The 20,764-nt window shown below is 45.0% G+C and overlaps 1 protein-coding gene across 2 annotated transcripts in view; it reads left to right on the forward strand.

Annotated features, from left to right (window-relative positions):
* Nucleotides 1-11,971: 11,971 nt before the first annotated feature.
* IQCA1 (IQ motif containing with AAA domain 1) overlaps nt 11,972-20,764 on the forward strand; it is a 113,163-nt gene continuing 104,370 nt past the window's right edge. For both annotated transcript variants that reach the window (XM_069782131.1, XM_069782132.1), the window contains exon 1: nt 11,972-12,506. In XM_069782131.1, the coding sequence (XP_069638232.1) occupies nt 12,496-12,506 (11 nt within the window). In that variant the 5' untranslated portion in view covers nt 11,972-12,495. The remainder of the gene's footprint in view (nt 12,507-20,764) is intronic.

The raw sequence follows: 20,764 nt of genomic DNA on the forward strand, positions 1-20,764 counted from the left end.
GAGCCATCTCCAGTGACTCTCCAGCACCCCTTCTCCTCCATGTTTCCAAATGTCTCCTTCTTTGTCTGCCCTCCCAAGGGCTCTTCAACAGCATCCTCCAAAACAGCTATTACAGCAATTACTGCAATTAATTGATTTGCATATCCCCAAAGCCCCACCATTAGTGCAACACAGCCAAGCGTGTTAGTGTTTAATAATATCAATCAACAATTATTCATAACATCCCACCCCAGCAGACCTAAAAATAGAGACAAGCATTCATGCAAAAACAAAAAGGAGGGGAAAAAAAAAAACCCAGCAGCTAAACAAAAGAATTAATTTAGAGCAGAATTAGGATCATAGAAACAGGACAGAAAAGAGACAAGGTCAGATGTCTCGCTCCCAGCTCATGTGCGACTCTCCTAACCTGCCTACTCTCAGTTACTTAGCTAGCTGCAACTAAATAAAGTTATTTTCTCTTGTGGTAAATAGCCAGCAAGCCACAACGAGCATATATACACAGTGCGGTAGAAACAAGAGACAACTTTCACAGCCTGCTGGCCCCAGTTCAGAAAAGCACTTCAGCAAAAGCTCAAGAGGGTCTCCATTCAGGACAACACTTAAGCACATGCTAAAATTTAAGTACTTAAATCCTGCTCCTCCTCAGGCCAGGCACTAGTAAAAGGGAAAGGCTGCTATCCAGTTTTCCGGGCATTTTTAAGCAATACGAGCTGCACCTCTTAGGTGCTCTTACGCTCTTCGCTAACCTCTGGATTTGGAGCCAAAGCCTGTTTGCTTAACGTATGAGCCCTTCAGGACACAAGTGGCGCTTTCATGCTGGGACAGGAGAGCACCTCACACCAACACTGGAGCTCAGAGGTACTGTCTACGTGGAAATAGCATACAACACACAAGCCAATGGGAAAACTAGCATCAAGGCTGCTCTTTATCAGTGCATTTTAAACAGTCCAAGACTAAACTAAGGCTTTAATTAAACCTGGGACCTTGCTCATGAGACAGGCAATTCAGTGATGGAGCCACATCTAACCAAGCCGTAGCTCAAAAGAGCCAGAAACCCATGCTACTGATAGAAACCTGCTGCATTTCACACATAAAGAGGGAGACATGACCACCTCAGCCTGGTCTCCCTTCTCTGTGATGCAGCACCCAAAATTTATGCATTTGCCATTTCTTGTGGTCCCCTGTCCTCTTGTTATGGGACCTCCTACCCATCAGTGCAGGAATGAGATGGTCCACAGCCTGTCCACACACTACACGTGCCCAGGACCAAGGTACTCTACTGTGGGAGGGTGAAGACCTGGACAAGGAGCCTTGCCAGAAGGTATGTTTCCCAGCTGCAGCCACACAAGGAGATGTGAGGCCAGTATGACACCATCACTACTGACGTGATTCCACATGCACATGAGGATATCAGAGAGGTGACAGATCTTCACCATTCAGTGTGTTTCGTGTGGCTTGGATGTGCCCAGATCACCTATATGCTGCTTCATCGCTCACACCAGTGAGGGTCTCCATCACCACCTTCAACAGCAGGAGGAGGTCTCTGCAAGAGCCCAGCATCAGACTACAATAACATAATTCAAAGATACATTAATGCACATGCTGATCAAGCAAAGAGAATGGCATCTTGTGCTGAAACAGCCGCCAAGCAAAATTCAGGTGTTCAGCTCCTCTACTGATGTAAACTGATGCAAGTATGGTGGGCACCAAAGGCAACAAGTTAGTTTGCACCACTGGAGGAGCTAGCATGAACATGGTGATACAAAGCCACAGCCTTGCTGCAAGTCACAGCTTTTCACCAAGCTGGTGGAGTCCCACTCTGACAACATATTTATTAAAGAAATTAGGCCAGGAGGGGCTTAATAGGTGCTTCCCACTCTCACTGATGCAGCCAGATAGTTGCTAGGGCAGCAATGTCTTCAGCCTCCATCACTCACTAGATCCTGACCATCTGGCAGCATCCCAGGCTGTAGCTTCAAAGCCACCTTGATCTTCCTTCATCCTTACCTGATGCATCCCAAACTCCCGCAGACAGCTCTGCCAGCACAACCATGGGGCAGCAAACAGTCCAGGTATCGCAGAGGGTGGCAGGAAGGAAGGACCTGCCTGTCAAGAGAAACATCCCTGCTAGTGTGGGCACAGGCAAGGAGCAGCTTTGCCCTCACATCTTGCCATCAGGCACTGAGACAAGCTCTCCAGCACGTTTCCCTCTGCTTTGGCTCCGTTGATCCCATAGCTGCACTAAAGCTACATCCCAACACTGTAAATCACACCAGCTTGAGAAGGAGGACACCCTGATTCCCAGCTCAGCACCCAGGGCTCACGCTAAAAGCAACCACCAGCTACCGACTGCAGACTAAACAAAGCTTTTTTCACACTGCCCGCAGTCTGGACCCCTAACTGGACTCATCCAGCGTGAAACCCCCTATTCCCATTTCTTTCACACCCCTCCCTGCCTCCATTGGTGCTGATGCTGAGGGAGATATTGCGCCTTAATAGGCACAATAGGAAGGAAAAAAAATACAATGTCTTGTCAGCAGCATTCTAACTAGAAAAAGAAATAAATAAGGTTTTAAAGCCCCCTTGCCTTTTGTTGGCCTTCCAACTTCCCCCACCGCCATAAGCACACACAACATGCCAGGAGGCGTGCCCAAGAAATGAACTGCTGAAACCATGAGCAGGAAGCAAGGCAAACTGTGATTGCAGTAAACCACTTCAAAAAGGCTTCAGTTTTGCTCAGAATTGCTTGAAAGGAAACATGTTGCTCATGGATGTTCATCCTTTGTCTCCTGCCTGTGTTAAAAAAAAATACTGGTCTGGTCGTCTCCATTTTTCTTGGGGAAAAAGGGTTTCTGGAAGGTAGGGTCTAAAAGCAAAACATAAATAGGAAATATAAACACTTCCTTAAAACCATATTTGGCTTCTCTGAGAAAATACCTAGCAGCTTTCACTGCCTCCCAAGAGCAACTGACAGATTTTAGGAGAAAGCTAAGACTTAGTGGCCACAATGCTGTTTTGCAGAATAACGTGGAAGGGAAAATCCAAACCAACTAAGTGCACAACGCTGAAGACCTAGAGAGAGGTTTGCCTGAGGCAAACATCTCCTAACTGCTGTAATTACCATGAAAGGTCATCAAGGACACCTCCCTGTGTAAGCTAGAAAAAAAGTCATGTAAGCATTTCATGTGGTTAGTGCAAGTTTTTCAGTAAACGTAGCAAAGCTCTGACATTGAGCCATATGAGATGATATCAGCAAACAGGCATTTTTCTCAGAAAGCACATGCATAAGAAAGCTGAGGACATTAAGCCCATTTCAACTCCTTGCTCTCTTGCTCTTGAACACAGCCATTAAAAAGAAAGTTCAAGCAAAACGCCGGGTAAAAAGGAAGGGCTGCACACGCAGGACTTCGCATTGACAGAGCCACATCCTGAAATGAGTACAAAAGCGTTCAGTCTGCCAATATAATTGAATTTAAGAGCCAAATTCCTCCCGGGTGCTGGCTGTTGAGAGGTTATCGTGTCCCACCTCCAGACCAGGAGGGTCCCCATGCGTCCCATGCTCCAGCAAAGGTCAGATCACACCAGCTCTCTTGCCCGCGGTGCCTATGGGGTGGCACCCTACCACAGCCAGATAACGACACGCATGCTACGTGCCACTTGCTCCACAGTCAGGGACAGTGTGTGCTCCTCTTGCATGTGGATGTCAACACATGCCAACACGCTGCTCTGCTTTTTTTTGTGTGTGGCTTAAAGGCAGATACAAAGGGCGGTTCGTACAAATGTTTATCTTTAGGTGCTTCCCTCCCTAGGACACCACTTGCAGGCTGGGGACCAACAAGTGAGAGCAGGAGGACAGGCCCCCTCCCCAACAACCTATGGGTCCCTCCACAGCTTCATCCCACAGATGGAGGAGTATCCTCTCTCCTAGGACACCCGTAACAGCCCATAGAGTGCAGGAGGACATGTGGGATGCTCCCAGCAAGGAGTCCTTCAAACCCTGCCCTCCACTCTGCACAACATCTGGGGCTGCCAAGGGGCTGGCCATATCTGCTCAAGCAGGATGAAGCCACGGCATGCAGGTCTGGCCACCTGATTTCACCTGTCTCAGACAAAATTATTATTTTGGAGCTGGACTGCCTTCTTTACAGTCCCAGATCTCATTTTCAGTGGCAGGGGGAGAAAGCCTTTGACCCATTAAGTGCCTTTGTAAAGGACTCACTGTTGGCATCCAACTCTCTTGGCAAGACAAATACACAGCAACTTAGGTTGGAAGGGACCTTTGGAGGCCATCTGGTCCAATCCCCTGCTCAAAGCAGCAGTAAATAAATCACAGCACATCTCCTCTGTTCATGTAGTCAAGGCACAGGTGGGGGACTCATGAGGAGCAGGGAAGTATGGAAGAGACCTCAACACAAGAAAAATGTCTCCTGCTCTGAACATCACCATGGAAAACAAGTCTCCTATCTGGGAAGAGGCTGCTAAACCACACGTTGCCTTGACTGACCACTTCAACTCTCTGACCTCTTGCTCCAGAGCCTGGAAGTGTCTCCTCTCCCCAAAGAGACCTCTCCAAAAAGGAGGTTTTAGCCCTGAAGTCCCAACCAAAGAAATACTCAGGTGTGTAAAAGGTGCATTTCTGACCTGTACCTGCAGAAATGAGTGTACTTGGTGCCTTTGGTCTAACCTTTACCCCTTTCTTCCAAGGGCTAGTGGCATTACTGTGTACCTTATAAAGCAGTCCTGTCCCAGCAAGGGTCTACCTGACTTAATCTACCCTACATGGCCAACCTGGGAAGAGCTGTTACTGCAGTCTCAGAGGTGTCACACCACCATACAGTAGTGTCAGATAAAGAAAATGTTGCAAAGCCTCTGTTTAACTGAGCAAATTGACCTGTTTCATGCTTTGATCTTGATGCAGGAAGCAGAAAAGCCCCTTCTACCCTTCTCCAACTCAGACAAAGTGTTTCCCCGTGCTCCCTCCCAGCTACAACCCCGTAATAGTTATGAGCTGTTTCTTCTCTGGCCTTTTTATTTCATCTCATCATACCAAAAGCAGAGACAGGCCTGGAAACTAAATTGCAGCCACCAGTTTCATTCATAAATTTGGCTGCATCCTTGCAGAGTGAACTATTGTTGTTATTTCTCACCACCTCAAAACCAGGGAGTATTGTTTTTATTGCTATTGTGAGAACAAGAGCAAGAGAAAAAAAATAATCTTAAGCTTCCCTTCCCCTCCCAATCAAATATAATGGAGAAAAAGAAAAAAAACGGGGCGGATGTCAGATCCTCGAGGATTTTTTTATTTTTTTTCCACTACCTACAGGAGCTCAGCCTGGTGCTGCAGGTTTCTGAGTCTGAATTTTATCAATGGGCTGCATTGGGTGCATTTGAAAGGACAGCAGGTGTTCGAACAATGAACCCAGGCTGCCTCTACATCTGGGCTACAAAAGCCATCGTGGTGTTTACAAGAAACAGGATAATCAAGAAAACATCCTGCCACAGGCACCTAAAAAACTACAGTCCCTTGTTATTCATTTTTCTCTCACACTGCACTGTTTATTTATAGCGCAAGAAGTTGAACCGGGAAGAGGGAAAAAAAAAAGTTTCACACTCATTTCCACGCAGAAATGACGCACGTGCAACGTGGAAGGGATGGACAGCCAAGCACTTGGCTCGTATTGTTCCTTTAGCTCTGGGTGGGATATTATTAACCCTCGAGCTCTTGCTGTAACTAATTAATTAGCTGGACATAAGTTGTTGGTTTTGCTGCATTCATGCAACCGCACCAGTTGAACCTAACTCATTCCGGGACACTCCAGATGGAAACTGAGTCCCCACATACTGGATATAACGTCCCTAGAGCCTAAACACAAAGAGAGGGGCAATTACGGGGGAGGGATCACGAAAATTGCTCATCCATCTTAGCCTTCAGTGCTTAAGCTTGGATCCCAATGGCCAGCAGAGTAAGACAGGCTCCTCCAGAGCTCAGAGTAGGCATAGAGGGTCCTCTCCCCAGATACCCTCTGGAGGAACCTCTTTCACTCCACAGCCAGCACTGGCTGCCCAGCCTTTGGGGTCAGGAAAAGTGAATACACAATGCATCAAGCATGTCTGCAGAACTGAAGGTTGCCACCAAATTTCAGCTGATGATGGCTTGTAGCTCCCTACAAAATCACTGTATTTTGGGGTTACTTTCTACTGACATTTCGTTCTGCTTTCCTTTAACTTTTCAGCACAAAGTAGGATGCATCCAATTTCATAAGAGGCGTTTTGGTGTTTTGGTTTTTTTAATCAAATTAGTTTTCATTGAAGATGCACTAAAATGGAACCTCTAGAACATTTCTCACCATCCTCAAGAACAACTTGGGAAGCTCCAAGGTATCTCCAAGTCTTCCAGACTACTGTTTCATGACTCAGCTCATCCTTGTGTCCAGCAAAATTCAGTATTCTCTCCCCTCATTATCCTCCCTTCCCTGCTTTAACAAGTTTTGCTTCTGAAGCCTCCAAAACACACCAGCTAGAGCCCCTGCACAGAAACGTGGGGAAATGAGAGCTGAGCTGCTCAGCCTCTCAAGGAGTTTGACTTCCTCACTTTTGAGTTGAATCAAAGAGGATTAATTCAACAGGTGCTTTACTGGAGAGTGAGAGGGAAAACAAAGCAAAAAATGAACTGCTGAAGCAGATGGCTAACATTCCCTTCTCCTTTAGACCCAAGTCACTCTCTGTTGCTGGCTTTAAAGACATGAAGTCCCAGAGCTCAAACACTTCCCTTCAATCAGACAGTGGGTCTGGAAGGAGATCTTCCTGATCCAGACTTGACCCCTGAAGGGTTGAGCTGCTTCCCCTGCCCCTTACTCATGGTCTTCTCTACCTTGGTCATCCTCAGAAACACCACCTCCCCAGCTGGAGAGCAAAGGACTTTTCAACAGCCTCTCCATCTCATGCATTGGCTAGGACAGCTGAAGCTAAGCCTGCTGCCCCATAAAATTCACAGCAACATCTCACAGCTATTTTTTTCCACGAACAGAACGACCATCAACCAGTGTACATATAAACTGACCACATCAGAGACCAGCATCTTCGTCCCCCTCCTGCCATAGAAAGCAAGCAGCACTTTGCTGTTCTGAGTTCTCATCAGTCCAGGGCTCCCCAGCAGGCTGGTCCCACCAAACCTCCTACCCGTTTACCATGGCATGAGACATGGGGGCTCAGATCAGCTAAAGTCCCACTGCAACTGAAAGGAGCAGATAGCGGCTTGTGTTGTGTAGCATTTTCTCCTCGTTTGCTTAAAAATGTGAGAATTTTTTAAGTTTTCAGTGATTAATATGCATGCATAGCCAGTATTAACAGTCAAGCTTTTTGTCATTTTTCCATCAAAATTATAAGAGAAGCTTATACAATATTTTACATTGCTGACTAGGGAGCCTATAAAGTCAGTAAATGTTTAAAGGATCTGTATATCTTAAAAGAAATTAAATGGGTCTCTCCAGAAGTGCCATTTCACATGCAATATTGAATACATCTTCACATTACATAACCAAAAGAAATGCTACTTATTTCCAATATTTGTTTTGCAGAATAACATAAAGTGATCTTTGCCCTCCTAACTGACTAAAGCTTGATGCGGTGTTTAAGTTAATTTATTAAAAATTTGCTAGCTGAAGCCAAATATTCAAGCCAACCAGTTTTCTACAACCTCTGCTAACAAATTACTTGGATAATTGCCAGAAGCCCGAGTCTGATCCCTTTTTCTATTTCTTTCTCACCAAAAAAACCATCTGGTACATGTTAATTGTCAATCTGTATCGACTGCAAGATTTATGCTGGTAGGAATCTCTAAGAACAGCATCCTAAATAATTAAATAGCCAAACACCAATGAACAATTATCAATACAGAATAAAATCAATACACTACCTGATGTTTCCTAATAATAGAGAGCTGACACTACTTGAACCAGCTTCCTTTGAAAGCTTTAATTTTATCGAACAACATCATTTCAGGAGAGATGATTTGGGGTTTTACTTTTTAACAAAGAGAGAAGTAGAGTGTGGCATGGCATTTAATATCTGGCTGAGATTTAAAACGCACACTCCTTATGAAGTATGACATTTTATACCTGAAACCACAGGAACATTTCCCACATTTAAGTGATAGAGGGAAAATTCTTCAAATTAGATTTGAACTTTATACCTTCTAATTCTGCTCCAATCCTCCTCCTCCATGTACCACGCTCAGGCCTGATGAACATGCTGGCGCTATATCAAAGTCTAATAGACCTGACTGCCGACAAATCCCCTTCACTCAGCCTTGAAGTTAGCAGCAAACCTCCTGTAGATCTAGTAGTTAATGTTAACTGGCAAAATAGCTCAGCAACTGATCGCAAGGCTACATGAACTGGTCAGCGCAGCTCAGCTGGCAGAGCCAACCCTCCTGGGTGTCAGCGTGAGCTGGAAGCCGGCACTGAAGCCACAAGGCAGACCTAAATCCCCAAGCTTGCAGCGAAGAACCACCCAGAGCTCCTTCACACACTTTAATCCAAGCCTAAAGGAAAACCAAACACCCACCTGCAAGGAAACTCAGAGCAACATCTCCCCAGGCTTGCCTGTCAGAGGTCCTACTTCTCAATTTCCTGGACTCACAGGTCTGCTGTGCAACTCAATTGGAACCAGGTCCCCATTTAGGGACAGCTGCCCTGCTGTAAGTGCTGTCACAGCCACTGTCCCTGGCAGAAGAGCTCCTCTGTTGAGCCCTCCAGGATGAGAGGCACACTGGCCCTCTGGGGTAGGGCTACGGAGCAAGGTGGTTTTTCAGTGTGAGACATCCAGCAAAATCCACCCTCCTGGCATTTCTTCACAACCCCACTTCATGCAGCTCATTAGCAGCATGCAAACGGGCCCCTTCAAAGATGCCTCATGTCAGCAAGAGACACCTCGTAGAGCACATCACATCCTACGCTCCAGGGAGATGCAGCACAGATATCTCACACCTGTCCCCATGGCCAACAAGCAACAAGCAAGTGGCCCAAAGCCTCAGCTCATCCATTCCGCATGATGGAGAAAGCCCTGACCCACAGCCTCTCCCTTTGCATGCTCTTTGGGCCAGCAACACACACACACACAAAAAAAACCACTCCACCTTCCATCCTGTGCCTTGAGGGACAATCCAGACCTTCGTAAGTGCTTTGAAATATGAGTTGCAAGGGCAGAACATTTTTCCTATTATGTTCCTTGCTTTACTTAAGCCCTTACTCAATAAGAGACAGGTGCGCTAAACTCTTTGCCAGGGACCTGCGTTTAGGGGAACAAGGTCCTCCAGTTTTATACGTTATCCTATTGTAAGCTCACTAGTTGCCTCTTAAGCTCGTAAGAAAAAACTTTTCTGAGAAACGATGGCACCTAGTTTCCAAGGCAGCAGAACTTTTAAGCTTGTGTTTGCAAGAGCCTAAGGAATTACAGATGCCAAAAGGAACACGCTGTATAAAACCCATCACCTATTCCTACTGGATAGATTAAATAACACAGTTTTATCTTTTAATGCAACATGTTCTTGATGAGGACATCACTATCAATGCTATACAAAAAACGTACAGTGTGTGGAATAACAACTACAAATCCCTTTAATCTCTGGTGGTACCCAGAGATCTCAGATGGTTTGGTGCCTGTAGTGATTATCAGCTATGCGCGATGCTGGACTGGAAAGACTGAAATACTTCATGGTGTTGACTGACCATCAACGGTCTGCTGGACCTCAGCTGCAATTCAGGCTGCAGTGCTCCAGGGGAAGAGACAAGAAAGGAGATAAAGGAAAGAAAAGGAGAAGAAAGCTGGAGATAGGGATGGAGCGCAGCTGTGCCGCACCTGAAGCAGAGACACAGCCACAGCAGAAAATATATCACAGGGCAGTCCTTTGAGGATAGCACTGTCCAAACAGCCCAGGCAGACCTGCATCCTCTCGCTTCAAATTACTTGAAAGCTCGAGGATTCAACTGGAAACCTACAGCAAACCAGAATATTTCACAGTCCCCAGTTTTTCTGCTTATAAATGTCTATTTTCTTAGGCTAAACCAATTACTTATTTCTCATACACTACTCCCATTTCAGCTACAAAGCAGGCTCCTTTCCCATGAAAAAAAATATCAAATCTACTTATGTCATAATTAATTTTACTGCATGACTTTTTCCAGCAACGCAATTCTTTTTTTTTTATTTTCCAAGTTCCCTACAAACTGATGAAGATAAAAAGCCCCTCAGCTCATGCACAGGCTCTGCACACTCTCACGCACTTCACTTTTTTGTAACTTAATTTCCCATTTTTAAAAGGAAGATGTTTGCTTTCCTCCAACTTTTTTTTTTGGGGGGGGAGGGTGGAGAAGACGGCAGGGAAGTGAGCAATGGGCATTACTTCATCTTTAATACAGCTTCCAGCACAATAAAGACCATCCTTTGCACTGTGACATCAAGGTGCTAACAGAGGGCAATAAACTCAGATTAATAATTAACATCCACATCGTATCAAGCAGTCTTGTTGCTCTCATTTCAATTGCTTCAGAAAGCTTCCTACTTTTTTGTCTCAAACACATACAATAGGTTACTTAGCTATTAATTTTAGAAGCTATTTTTGAGCAATGCATTACAGAATAAAAGCACTGAAGTCTTCTATTCCAACTCCAATTCCTGAATTTACTTATTGAATTGCAAGTGTTACTCCCTTTCTCTTGATGATTTGGGAATGGTATCTTGAGGTCTACAGGAAAAGGTATATTGCTTAGGGGTTACAGCCAAATTAGTCCTTAAAACCACAAGCACTGATAGAGACAATACTTATGAGACTCTGCTGGTAAAACTCTTGGCTGAAAAAAAAAAAGTTCAGCAAAAGAAGTGATGTACGAATGCCCGCATTAATGGAAATAAAAATGTAAGGTTTCCATCCTGGCTGCGAAGGGTCAGTTAAAGTATTAAATAAGAACAAAACACAAGTTACTGCTTTTGAGACCCCCTCCAACCTGCATATGGGTAAGAACCAGGCACTGAAAGGAAGCAGACAAATTTCTGATGCAAACTGCATCAGCATGAAGAGCCGCTTTCAGATTAACACAGCTAATTACAAGCTGATATTACACCATTTTCTGACCCCCTCCCCCAAAGAAAAAGCAACAGGTACTAAGCTTACTTGCTCATTTACTCGTATAGCTCAAACCCACTGATACAATACATCAAAAGAAATCAAGTGATGGGCATAACCATCATACGGCTTGAGAAATAATACACCTTAGATGGTTTTTATTATAGTCTTGATTCTTCAAGGTTAACATTTTCAAGCTTTTTCTCCAAAACCACAGGGTCTATGAACTTTATTTCAAAAACCTGATAGCCAAGAGTCTCACCTAATTATGCAAGCTGGGGCTTCAAGGGGGAAAGAAAAAAAAAAAAAGACAAAGGAACACAGACACCCAGAGATTTATGGCAAAAAACGCAGTTGCTGGCAAAAGACTCATTGTCCCAAACTTCTTGCCTTTTCCCTTCCCCACCCACTTCGCGGAGGAGTGCATTTTTTTTCCCCCAAAAATGTGATGTGCTGTAATCCTGTCTCGCTAGCTTTGATTTTTCTCCTTTTAAAGAAGGAACCTTTTAATGTTCTGCAACGGATACTTCCCACTCTGCACACAGGCAGTAAATTAGAACAATTATTTTTAAAAACTCCAGCTTCACTACCAGCTAGATAGCATTTACAAGGAGGCAAAACAGCTGTATCGCCCTCGAAGCCAACCTCCTACCAAACCAGGGCTCAGAAATTACGGGTGTGATTTTACAGGCTGCATTGCAACATGCTCCCATTGCTTGCTTCTTTTTTTTTTTTTTTTAAAAAAAAAGGAAGCAAAAAATAAGCAAATCCTGCTAGGAGTGATGAAGCACCAATAGATGGGATGGAGACGGAGACAGTCACTTCCCAGCTGCCTTTGGCGTACAGATGTGCTAGGTTTGAGGATGCAACTGATGGAAGGGAATACAAGGCATGAGGCATATTTCCAGCTGTTGCAAGAGAAAAAATAATTATAAACTGGTTTTTAAGTGGTAAGGGAATGGAAAACCACTAGAAACTTGCCTCGATAGGTACTTGGGGAAAGAAAAAAAAAAAGAAGAAAAATAAAAATGCAACTGGGACAACCCCTTGGGAGAAAAAGAAAAATAAATAAAGGAAAATAAATAAAGGGAGGGAAATAAAGGGGGAAATAACTCACTTTGTTCCCAGGACAGGTCCTGAAGCAGCACCGAGGAGGGGATCCCCACGCACACACCCGCCCCGTCTCCGCGGTAACGGCGAGGCCCGCGCAAGCCGCCCGGTTGCCGGGGCCGCGGACAAGCCGCCGCCAGCCGCGGCAGAGCAGAGCAGGGCCGGGCCGGGGCGGCTCGGCGGGCGGCCTGGGGCTCGGTGCCGGGGCGCCGTGGCCGGCGGGCCGGCCCCGCGGCGGAGGAGCGGCCCCGCGGCACCTCGGCATGTCTCAGGCGTGAGTAGCGCGGGGCGCGGGGGCCAGGCGGGGCGAGGGGCCGCAGGTGCCCGGGCGAAAACCCCGTTTAAGGGGGTTTAAAAACAAAAAAATGAGACCACCCTCCCTCCAGGTACCTCCATAGGACAACACCTGCCGGTACGATGGGCGGTACAACCGGTTCCGCCGGGCCTTGTTCACTGGTGCGAGGCCCGGGCGCCCTTTCCCGCCGGGCCAGGCCGCGGCGCCGGCCCCGGGTCTCCCCTGAGGCGGTGGCGGGGGTCAGCCAGCCCAAGGGGTGCTTTGAAAAGGGCGGGATTCGGCCCCGCAAAGGAATCGGATCACCTCGGCAGCGCTTAGGCCAATATTAATATTATTCCTACTCAGACACTAGGCCCTTTCCCGCTCGCAAAAAATACTTTTTCCTCTCTTACAGACCAAAATTTGCACATACTGGGTTGGTTGGTTGGGTTTTTTTTTTTTCCTAATGAACTCCTCATGCTTTCACAGCACAACACAAAGCTTTAAAAGTTTATTTGCAATAACCAGACACTGATGATGGCATTGGATCAAAGTGCCTGCAAGGAGCCGTGCTAATTTCTCCAGAAATATTAGTAAGATACCAGGCTCCCATGTTAAGAAAGCATTATTATTTCCGCACTACAAAGCTGGGAACCTAACTGTGAGCGTCTTTCATGACATTATCCCTCGGTATTTTGTTGTTTGCTGCCTCCAGGTCCAGGAGTACTGGGCATAACCAACCCAGTTTGGGGCAGCTCTTGGTCCCAGTTCTGAGCTGGATGTGGCTTGCTCAAGTTCAAAAAATAATAGTACGTTAAGGAGAAAAAAAAGGGCGGGGGAGGGGGGAACCCAACCTTGGGCAGTATTTGTTACCTGCTGCTCCTCTCCTGCATGTTCAAGGCCTGACCTGGTCAAACCTGACCATATCTAGCAAGTTGTGAGCACAGCCTCTGCTGGCTTCTTATCCATGCCCTTCTCCTCCTCCAGCACCACAGGTACCAGCCTCAAAGCCTCCTGTGTTTTTGCTCAGTATTGTCTTTCCAAACTCCAGCTCTTTGCCAGGTAAAACCTCTCAGGCTCTAAAACATCCTTCCAGCCTCAGAACTAGAGCAGCTCTCCTTGTCACCTTCACGGTGGGTTTCCCCTAGCCCAGCCTCAACGCATTTTCACCCCCAGCCAGATACCACCGCCAACTCCACTGCATTCCAGCCAGGCAGCTTCCTTTTCCTTGGCTCAGAAGAGAAGGGTGACCTGAGAGGAATAAAGAAAAACATCACCAAGGGCACAGCAGAAACTGTCTGGGGGCTCTGTCCAAGGACACAGAGCCAGCACAGCCTCCAGCAGCTGTAAGTTTGAGGAAGGCTTGGTTAGGTTCGTGGCTAATCTGGTGCAGGACTTGGCTTGTAGTAGCACTAATCGTGCCTCACACTGGGCATGGTCGCTCAGTTAAGGGAAGTTCACAAAGTAATGGATAGTAATCTAAATTACATTGTTTAAAAGAAAACAAACAAACAAACAAAACCAACCAAAAAAAAGCCACAAAAGTAGTTTGACCTCTTCCTGAGAGAGTTATCTCAGAATCTGTCATTCCTACTGAGTGTCTGAATCACGGCTGCTCTTACTTAAGCTATATTAACGCAAAAAGAATTGAGTATAGTTGGAAAATACTTGTGCTTCAACTGTTTGGCCTAATTCTGTTTAATTTTAATAGAGGCAGAGCTCTTTAGCATTTCCTGTAGCATTGCAAGCATTGAACAGCAAGTCCATATAAACATGATATACATCTTTCCACATCACATGACAAAAATATATACAGTTCTGTTTCCAAACAAGGTAGTGGTGCTGGTAAGGGGCTCCAATCTGACATTGATGCTACTTGGCTCGCTTAACTATAATCACTCTATTAGCTGTGCACAGCACGGCATTTATAGCTAGGCTAATCCAGTCCTTCGTAAACAGAATTCTGAATATACACCAGTTCATCAACCACTGCATCTGTAGAGCTTGAGTTAAGCAATGCACTGGATAGTTTTGTTTACTGTATTCTACACCTCAGTCAGTGTACCAAGTTTTCTGGACAGTTTGTGCTTTTCTTTGTTGCCCCAGCAACAGGATTCAGGTTATCACCTGAGAATCTCAGCATTCCTTTAAAACAAAAAAAAAAAAAAACCAACCAACCAAACAAAAAACGTGAATCAAAAATGCTCCTAAACCATCAGGAAAATAAAAAGTATTAAATTCTTACCTAAGTATACATGGCCTTAAAAGTTTAATTTCATGATTTTTAAATGGTTGGGGCTGACAGTGCTGGGAAAGCTATAAAAAAAAGTTATCTTAACGTTTACTGTTCACAGCCTTGTGCATTCCTCCCCAGCACAAAGCTGAGTTGTCATCAATGCCAGTAGTTACGAAATAGGAGCATGCTTTCCTTTTGTCCTAGGCTATCTTGTTTTGCAAGGTACAGCTGAGTTGGTTCTCAGGTAAGTTACTGAGGCTACTGTTACATGATTGTATGATGTTATCCTGGCTGGGTACCCTAAATCATGCTAAATTAGAAGTATTTTAAAAGCCATGCGACAAAAATGTCTTATAACAGACTGCCTTACTTGAAGGCAGTGAAGCAAAGAGCTAATAATGCACAGGGTTTATGAGAAAGAACTTTGGTATTTTGGGCAAAAATATTTTAGGGGACACCACCTTATTTAGCTAGGAATAGAGATGGCTGCCTGTCTTGCCATGTCACATAGAAGACAGACTCCATCCTACAAAGAGGTAGGCACATCAGTAGGCACGGTCAAGTTTATAGTACCGATTTTTCACTACTGTACAGTCACATCCTGTGTACTGTATAGAAATGCTACACAACACATAGCTTTTTTTGAGCTTGAGGTAAACAGCTGCTTTTTAGACATCTGGAAGAACAGCTGCTACACACAGAGAGAAATTGCATGCATCTTGTGCAGCCAATTGGTCATGCTAGACGTAGTAAGTGTGTGTGCAGGGCAGTTGTCTCACATGCACCACAAGTCAGAGCGTCAGACTAGCAACTTCTGCGGTACAGAGTCACACTGCACACAATTTACGTGGCTTGGATTTCAAGTATTTCCAGTCAGTTTATGGGTCATGCTCACCATCCTCAAGGCCCTGCGATTTTAACAGCGGCACAGTCTAAAGCTCACAGAAGCATGTTATCCACTGCTTTAGTAAGCTTTGTATCAGGATAGAGAGAGTACACTCAGAAAGCACTCAGCTATATTTTTTTAGGGTCAGTAGGCTCCAGCAGCCAGCCAAAAGAAAAGCCAGCATGTCCAGATGTGCTTGACATTTTCTAAGGACAGTTGTAGTGCTCACAAGAGAGCATACCCATTACATTTGCTGTAGGGCTGATTAAGAAGTGCTGGATGTATGGCACTTCCTAAAGTACTCAAACCCCAGCATTTACGTACGGATGTACATTCTGTTCCAGACATCGAACAGGAAATTTACATAGATGGTTTTGCATTTATGTTTTCCTGCTGCATTTCCTCCTCATTTATGAATTTGTTTACCATTTACTTGACCTGTAAGATCTTGACCAGTAATTTCTTAACTTGCCCTAACATTCCTAGTCCAGACACATTCAAAGCTGAGTCTTGGCTCTGCTACCATTTTTACCAGGTTTTAATCAGCTACAAGACATTTGCCACTGCCACCAAGGAGCTTTAAACAATCAAAAAGCTTTAAAATTAATCTCATGTCACAAATAGATTGATTCAGTGGTTAAATATTGATCTAAGACAAGTTCTTTAGCATTTCCCCTTCTGCTTCTGACAGAAACAACCAAAAGAGAGCTATGTATTTTTGTATTACATCCCCAAAGCTCAGTTAAAGAAAATTAAGGTTGCAAAACCAAAATGTAAGAAAATTTCAGTGCAACTTTTAATCCTCTCTTCTCTCTCCTACTTAACATGGCTGTACTATGATGCAGTTTCTTATGTTGTGATCATATCCTATTTTCCTCCCACGGGGCCCCAGCCTCATTCAGCGATTGGGCTGTTGTTGAATATTTCTTTTTATCCCCTCATTCAGCATGTGGCCCCAGGCCATATTCTTCAAATTCCATCCAAACGCCATAATTATTAGCTTCCTCCTGGGCATTCCTAGCATGTTCTCTCTCATGCATCTCCCAAGCATTCACAGATTCATTTTTGCCCCTCTTTCCAACCCTGGGGAGCATTAGCATGTCATCCTGCTTATATTAAAGCAGGAAAACAGAGACAGAATCAAAATGATCACAACTAAGACTCAAAGCTGCAACTCCCTCCTTCCCTTCATCCTTAATGAGCAGGTAGGGAAAGATCTTGCGCATTACTCATACATTGTCGCCTTTGGGAAAAAGCATTGTCAGTGAAAATGTCCCAGCAGCACTTGTGCTAGAAAACAGTGAAAGAAGAGACTACAGTTTTCAAGAAACTGAGTGGACCATGTTAACTTTGAGCTTAAAGCTTCCTGATGCTAGCAGAGGTAGAGCAGCACCCAGAGACAGCATTTGCCCTTTATGCATGCAACTGTAGGCAGCTGGACAGGTGATTGTTCTTTCCTTTTCTAAGGAAGAGGGAAAACAAATTATGCACATAGGATGGTTAATGCTGAAATAAACTTCATTACTACACCCACCAAAGCATGGTATAGACAAATGCTGCTTGGAGCTTGAGTAGGTAGGGTCTTCACAGCTCTGGCCTATTTCTAGCTATCCATCTTTCAGTGAAGAGCTCACTGCAGTATCTGCCGCAGCAGTGCTACACAGTAATTGGATGTAAGTTACCAGAGCTCTCCCTCCCCATCCTTTCATGCTTCCCTGGCCAGGAGAAATACTGCTTGCAACGGAAAGGAGGCTGCTGTTCTCCTCCTTACCTGAGAGAGGAGGGCAGCCTCCAGCCCAGGCAGGAGCTGCAGCCTGATGGACAGAAGGATGGCCCTTGGAGCTGGCTACAGCAAAGTTCAGCCTAGAATAATGTCTCCCCCACCTTAATCGCTTCACAATGTCCTCCTTTTAGAAAACAGCCATTTTTCCAATCAGCCTTGTGAGTTTAGTGTGAGACACGCTGACGTGTGGTGTGTTGCCCCCAGTGCTTAGTGAAGCAGGCTTCCTCACCTTCCTTCCAGTTTCCCATTACATTTATGACACAAAAACCTTTTATCCCCTGTTCACTTTCTGTCATAAGTGCCAAAGACTGAAATTGGAGATGACAGAAGTGTAGAGCTATTCACATTAACAATGACAGCAGGCTGTATGTTTTCTTCTTCCCCTGTCACAACCAAAGCCTATTGAGATTTATCCTTTATTTTCCACAAATGCTTCAAACTGTAGAATATCATGGCTAGAGCAAGCATGCTTAAAAGAAGACATCTGGCAGTGTTACATTCACCACCAGCTAAGAAGTTTGGCATAATTGTAAGCCAGATCTTATTTTAGAAGCAAGGTGGGCCTGACCAGGCTCAGAATCGTGAGCCTGTGCAGCTCCAGACTACAGGCTAAAGGATTTTAAAACAGGAATTGATTCAGACAACCTTTCAGTCAATTCAGTTCTGTCATAAGGCCACACTGATCTCTGCTTCTGTCTGTACCTCTCCACCCCCAAAAAAGTTTTGTCTATAATAAGATAAAAGAAAAAAAAAAAAAAAGAGAGGGCTACTCCTATAATATATTTAGCCCAGCAATCACCATGCAATGCCTGAGCAGGTTGTAGTGGGAGAACAGGTAACTGTTGACCTGGGTAAGCCAGCAGTCATTTTAAGTCTGGTGATTTTTAGAAAGAGAGAAGAAAAAAGAAAAGCAGCAACAGCATTTGTGCAAGCCCCTTTTCCTCTCGAGGCCTCACTTTCCCCTCCCAACCTTTGTCTCTTGTTTCTTTATTTTACAGAGGCTGCAGGGCAGGGTTTCCCTCCCCCATGTTTGCCCAGGGCTTAGCACAATGGCTGACCTGTCAAGCCCCAAGTATCTAGAGGAGACCCTGAGGACTGGCCCCTGCACACACTTCCTTGTTGCTAAACCCATGTTTTGGTCTCCTCTCGTCTGCTCCGTGACTGTTGGCTTGATTTGTGCGGTGGTGAATATGTGCTGGGCTCTTTGTGCCTGCAGGAGCCGGCAGAGCACAGATCCCTGCTACAGCCCCTTGCTGTCACAAGCCCTGCTAATGGTTTCCCCATTCCCTGTTAGATGGCCCAATCTCATCTTCTGAGAAAGAAGAAATGCAGGTAGTTTGCAGTGGCAGCATAGACGCTTCAGAAATGTTTTAAAACACACACAATTTAGCACTCATTTAATCAAGTTAGATGAGGAGAGCTGGGCCAAGTCAGAGTCAAATGTTTTCCTTTCCATCTCTTTACATGTGCCCATCCATCACAAAAAACCAGTAGGGCCCACAGAGCACTACACTCTGCATTTACATGGTTGGCATGTGAAAGTGTGAGATATTTCTGACCTCGGAGGACAGCCCAGAAAAATCAGGCATCAAAGAAGCCTGGGTTCAGCCCATATACAAATCCAGAGACAGACACAGCTTGGAGTGCAAACTGTGCCATGTCCTGGAATAACAGAAATAGTGTTCCCTTTGGCAGCTAAGTAAAAACACCAAGACAGTTTGGGGGGGGGGGGGGGGGGGGGGGTGAAGAAAAACCACACACACAAAGGTAACCCCACTGATGCCAGATTCCACTACTGGCTCAAGAGTGGTCTGAAGGACAGTTTGCATGCTCAGCACAAATCCTTCCAAGAAGGGCATGCTGAAGTCTCAGAACCAGTTCAACACAAGTAAGCAGGCTAACCTCAGCTGTACTCAAAACCAACACATTTTTCTAAGTGTAAGAAGAGATGGGTCAAGCAAACATGCAGAGTTAAAGGGCCCTGGAATATTAAAATGAGGCAATGCATAATTTGGCAGGATTTTAAACATTTCTTTATAACTTAAGCAGAAAAACATATTTGTAAGCTTCACTCTAAATAAGCTGATCAGGCTTTATTTTGAGCAATAAAAATGAGATTCAAACTAGTAGTCATGCTATGGCAAAAGAGTCTTCTTAAACCCTTGTTTTAAACTCCGTGGGAGTGAAGAAAAGAGACATCGGTTAGGAGGTAAAGCCTTGACCTTCCCTCCAAGCTGTAAGCTGCCAGAAAGCACTCTGGGGGCTCTGGAATTAAGTCACCTTATGTGTTTTTTCCTCATCCCATTACAGCATTGCTTATTTTCCCCATAACACTCCTGTTTTGTAGTTGCTATGACAATTTGCAGCATTACTTATGCTGCTATACACATGCAGAGATTAGGAGACAGACTTCTTTCTTTTTCAGGATTTAATAATCTTATGCCTTGAGTAGGAAAATTAGGCTCAGTCCTGCTGGGTACCTGCACTAGTAGGCTAGTTAGATGCTCTAATCCACTCTAATTCTGATGCAGTATCATCCTCGGGCACAGATACAGCTCACAACCTACCTGTTACAGAACAGGAAGAAGCCTACGAGATGAACCAGTAACAGTAAATAGAAAGCTAGCGCACTCAAGGCTGCATTGTACTCCCCCTTCAGCGTGTGGAAGCAACTTTGAGGGAGTTTACAACTTAGTGCAAAGGGAGACTGAGCAAACAGGGAAAAATTCAAGTAGAGACTTGGGGGACACATGCTGTCTGATTAACAGGCAAGAAGAGTCAGTCCTGTCCTTTGCTTTTAACATGTAACCTTGAAGACATGCATTACTCCTTCTGACTACCCTTGCACATGTTTGTCTCCAAAGCTGAAGGGCTCCTCAGGGTTATAGCAGCTCTGCCAAGTCCCCCAGAAAGGGTTATCAACACCAAGCCATCTGATGCTTCAAACTCGTCCAGAAGGGCTCCCATTTGGACACTAGTAAAACCTGAAGTAATTATTATAATCCTGTTTTGGGGAGGGGAAACAAATGGCTGTGCACGTGTCCTCTAGTTTTTAATCAGGGTGAACCAAAGAAACACTCAAATCACATTTCTGCTTGCACTGTCCAGTTATCAAGTATCTGCTGTTCCCCATCATGTGCTTAACTAACAGAAGCACTAGGGCCAGGTCCCTGCAAGGGACAGTCACCCTGACCACAACAGGTACACAGGAGCTATCAGCTTATCACAGCTGAAAATTTAGCAGCTCCACGTCAATCTTTTCCTTTAGTACTTTGTTTTTCAGTGGGCCTGTCAATTCTTTTGCCCTCATTTACACAGAACATCACTGCTGCAAAAGCTACAAACACACCATA

This window comes from Haliaeetus albicilla, chromosome 4, assembly GCF_947461875.1.
Source record: "Haliaeetus albicilla chromosome 4, bHalAlb1.1, whole genome shotgun sequence".
NCBI lineage: Eukaryota > Metazoa > Chordata > Aves > Accipitriformes > Accipitridae > Haliaeetus > Haliaeetus albicilla.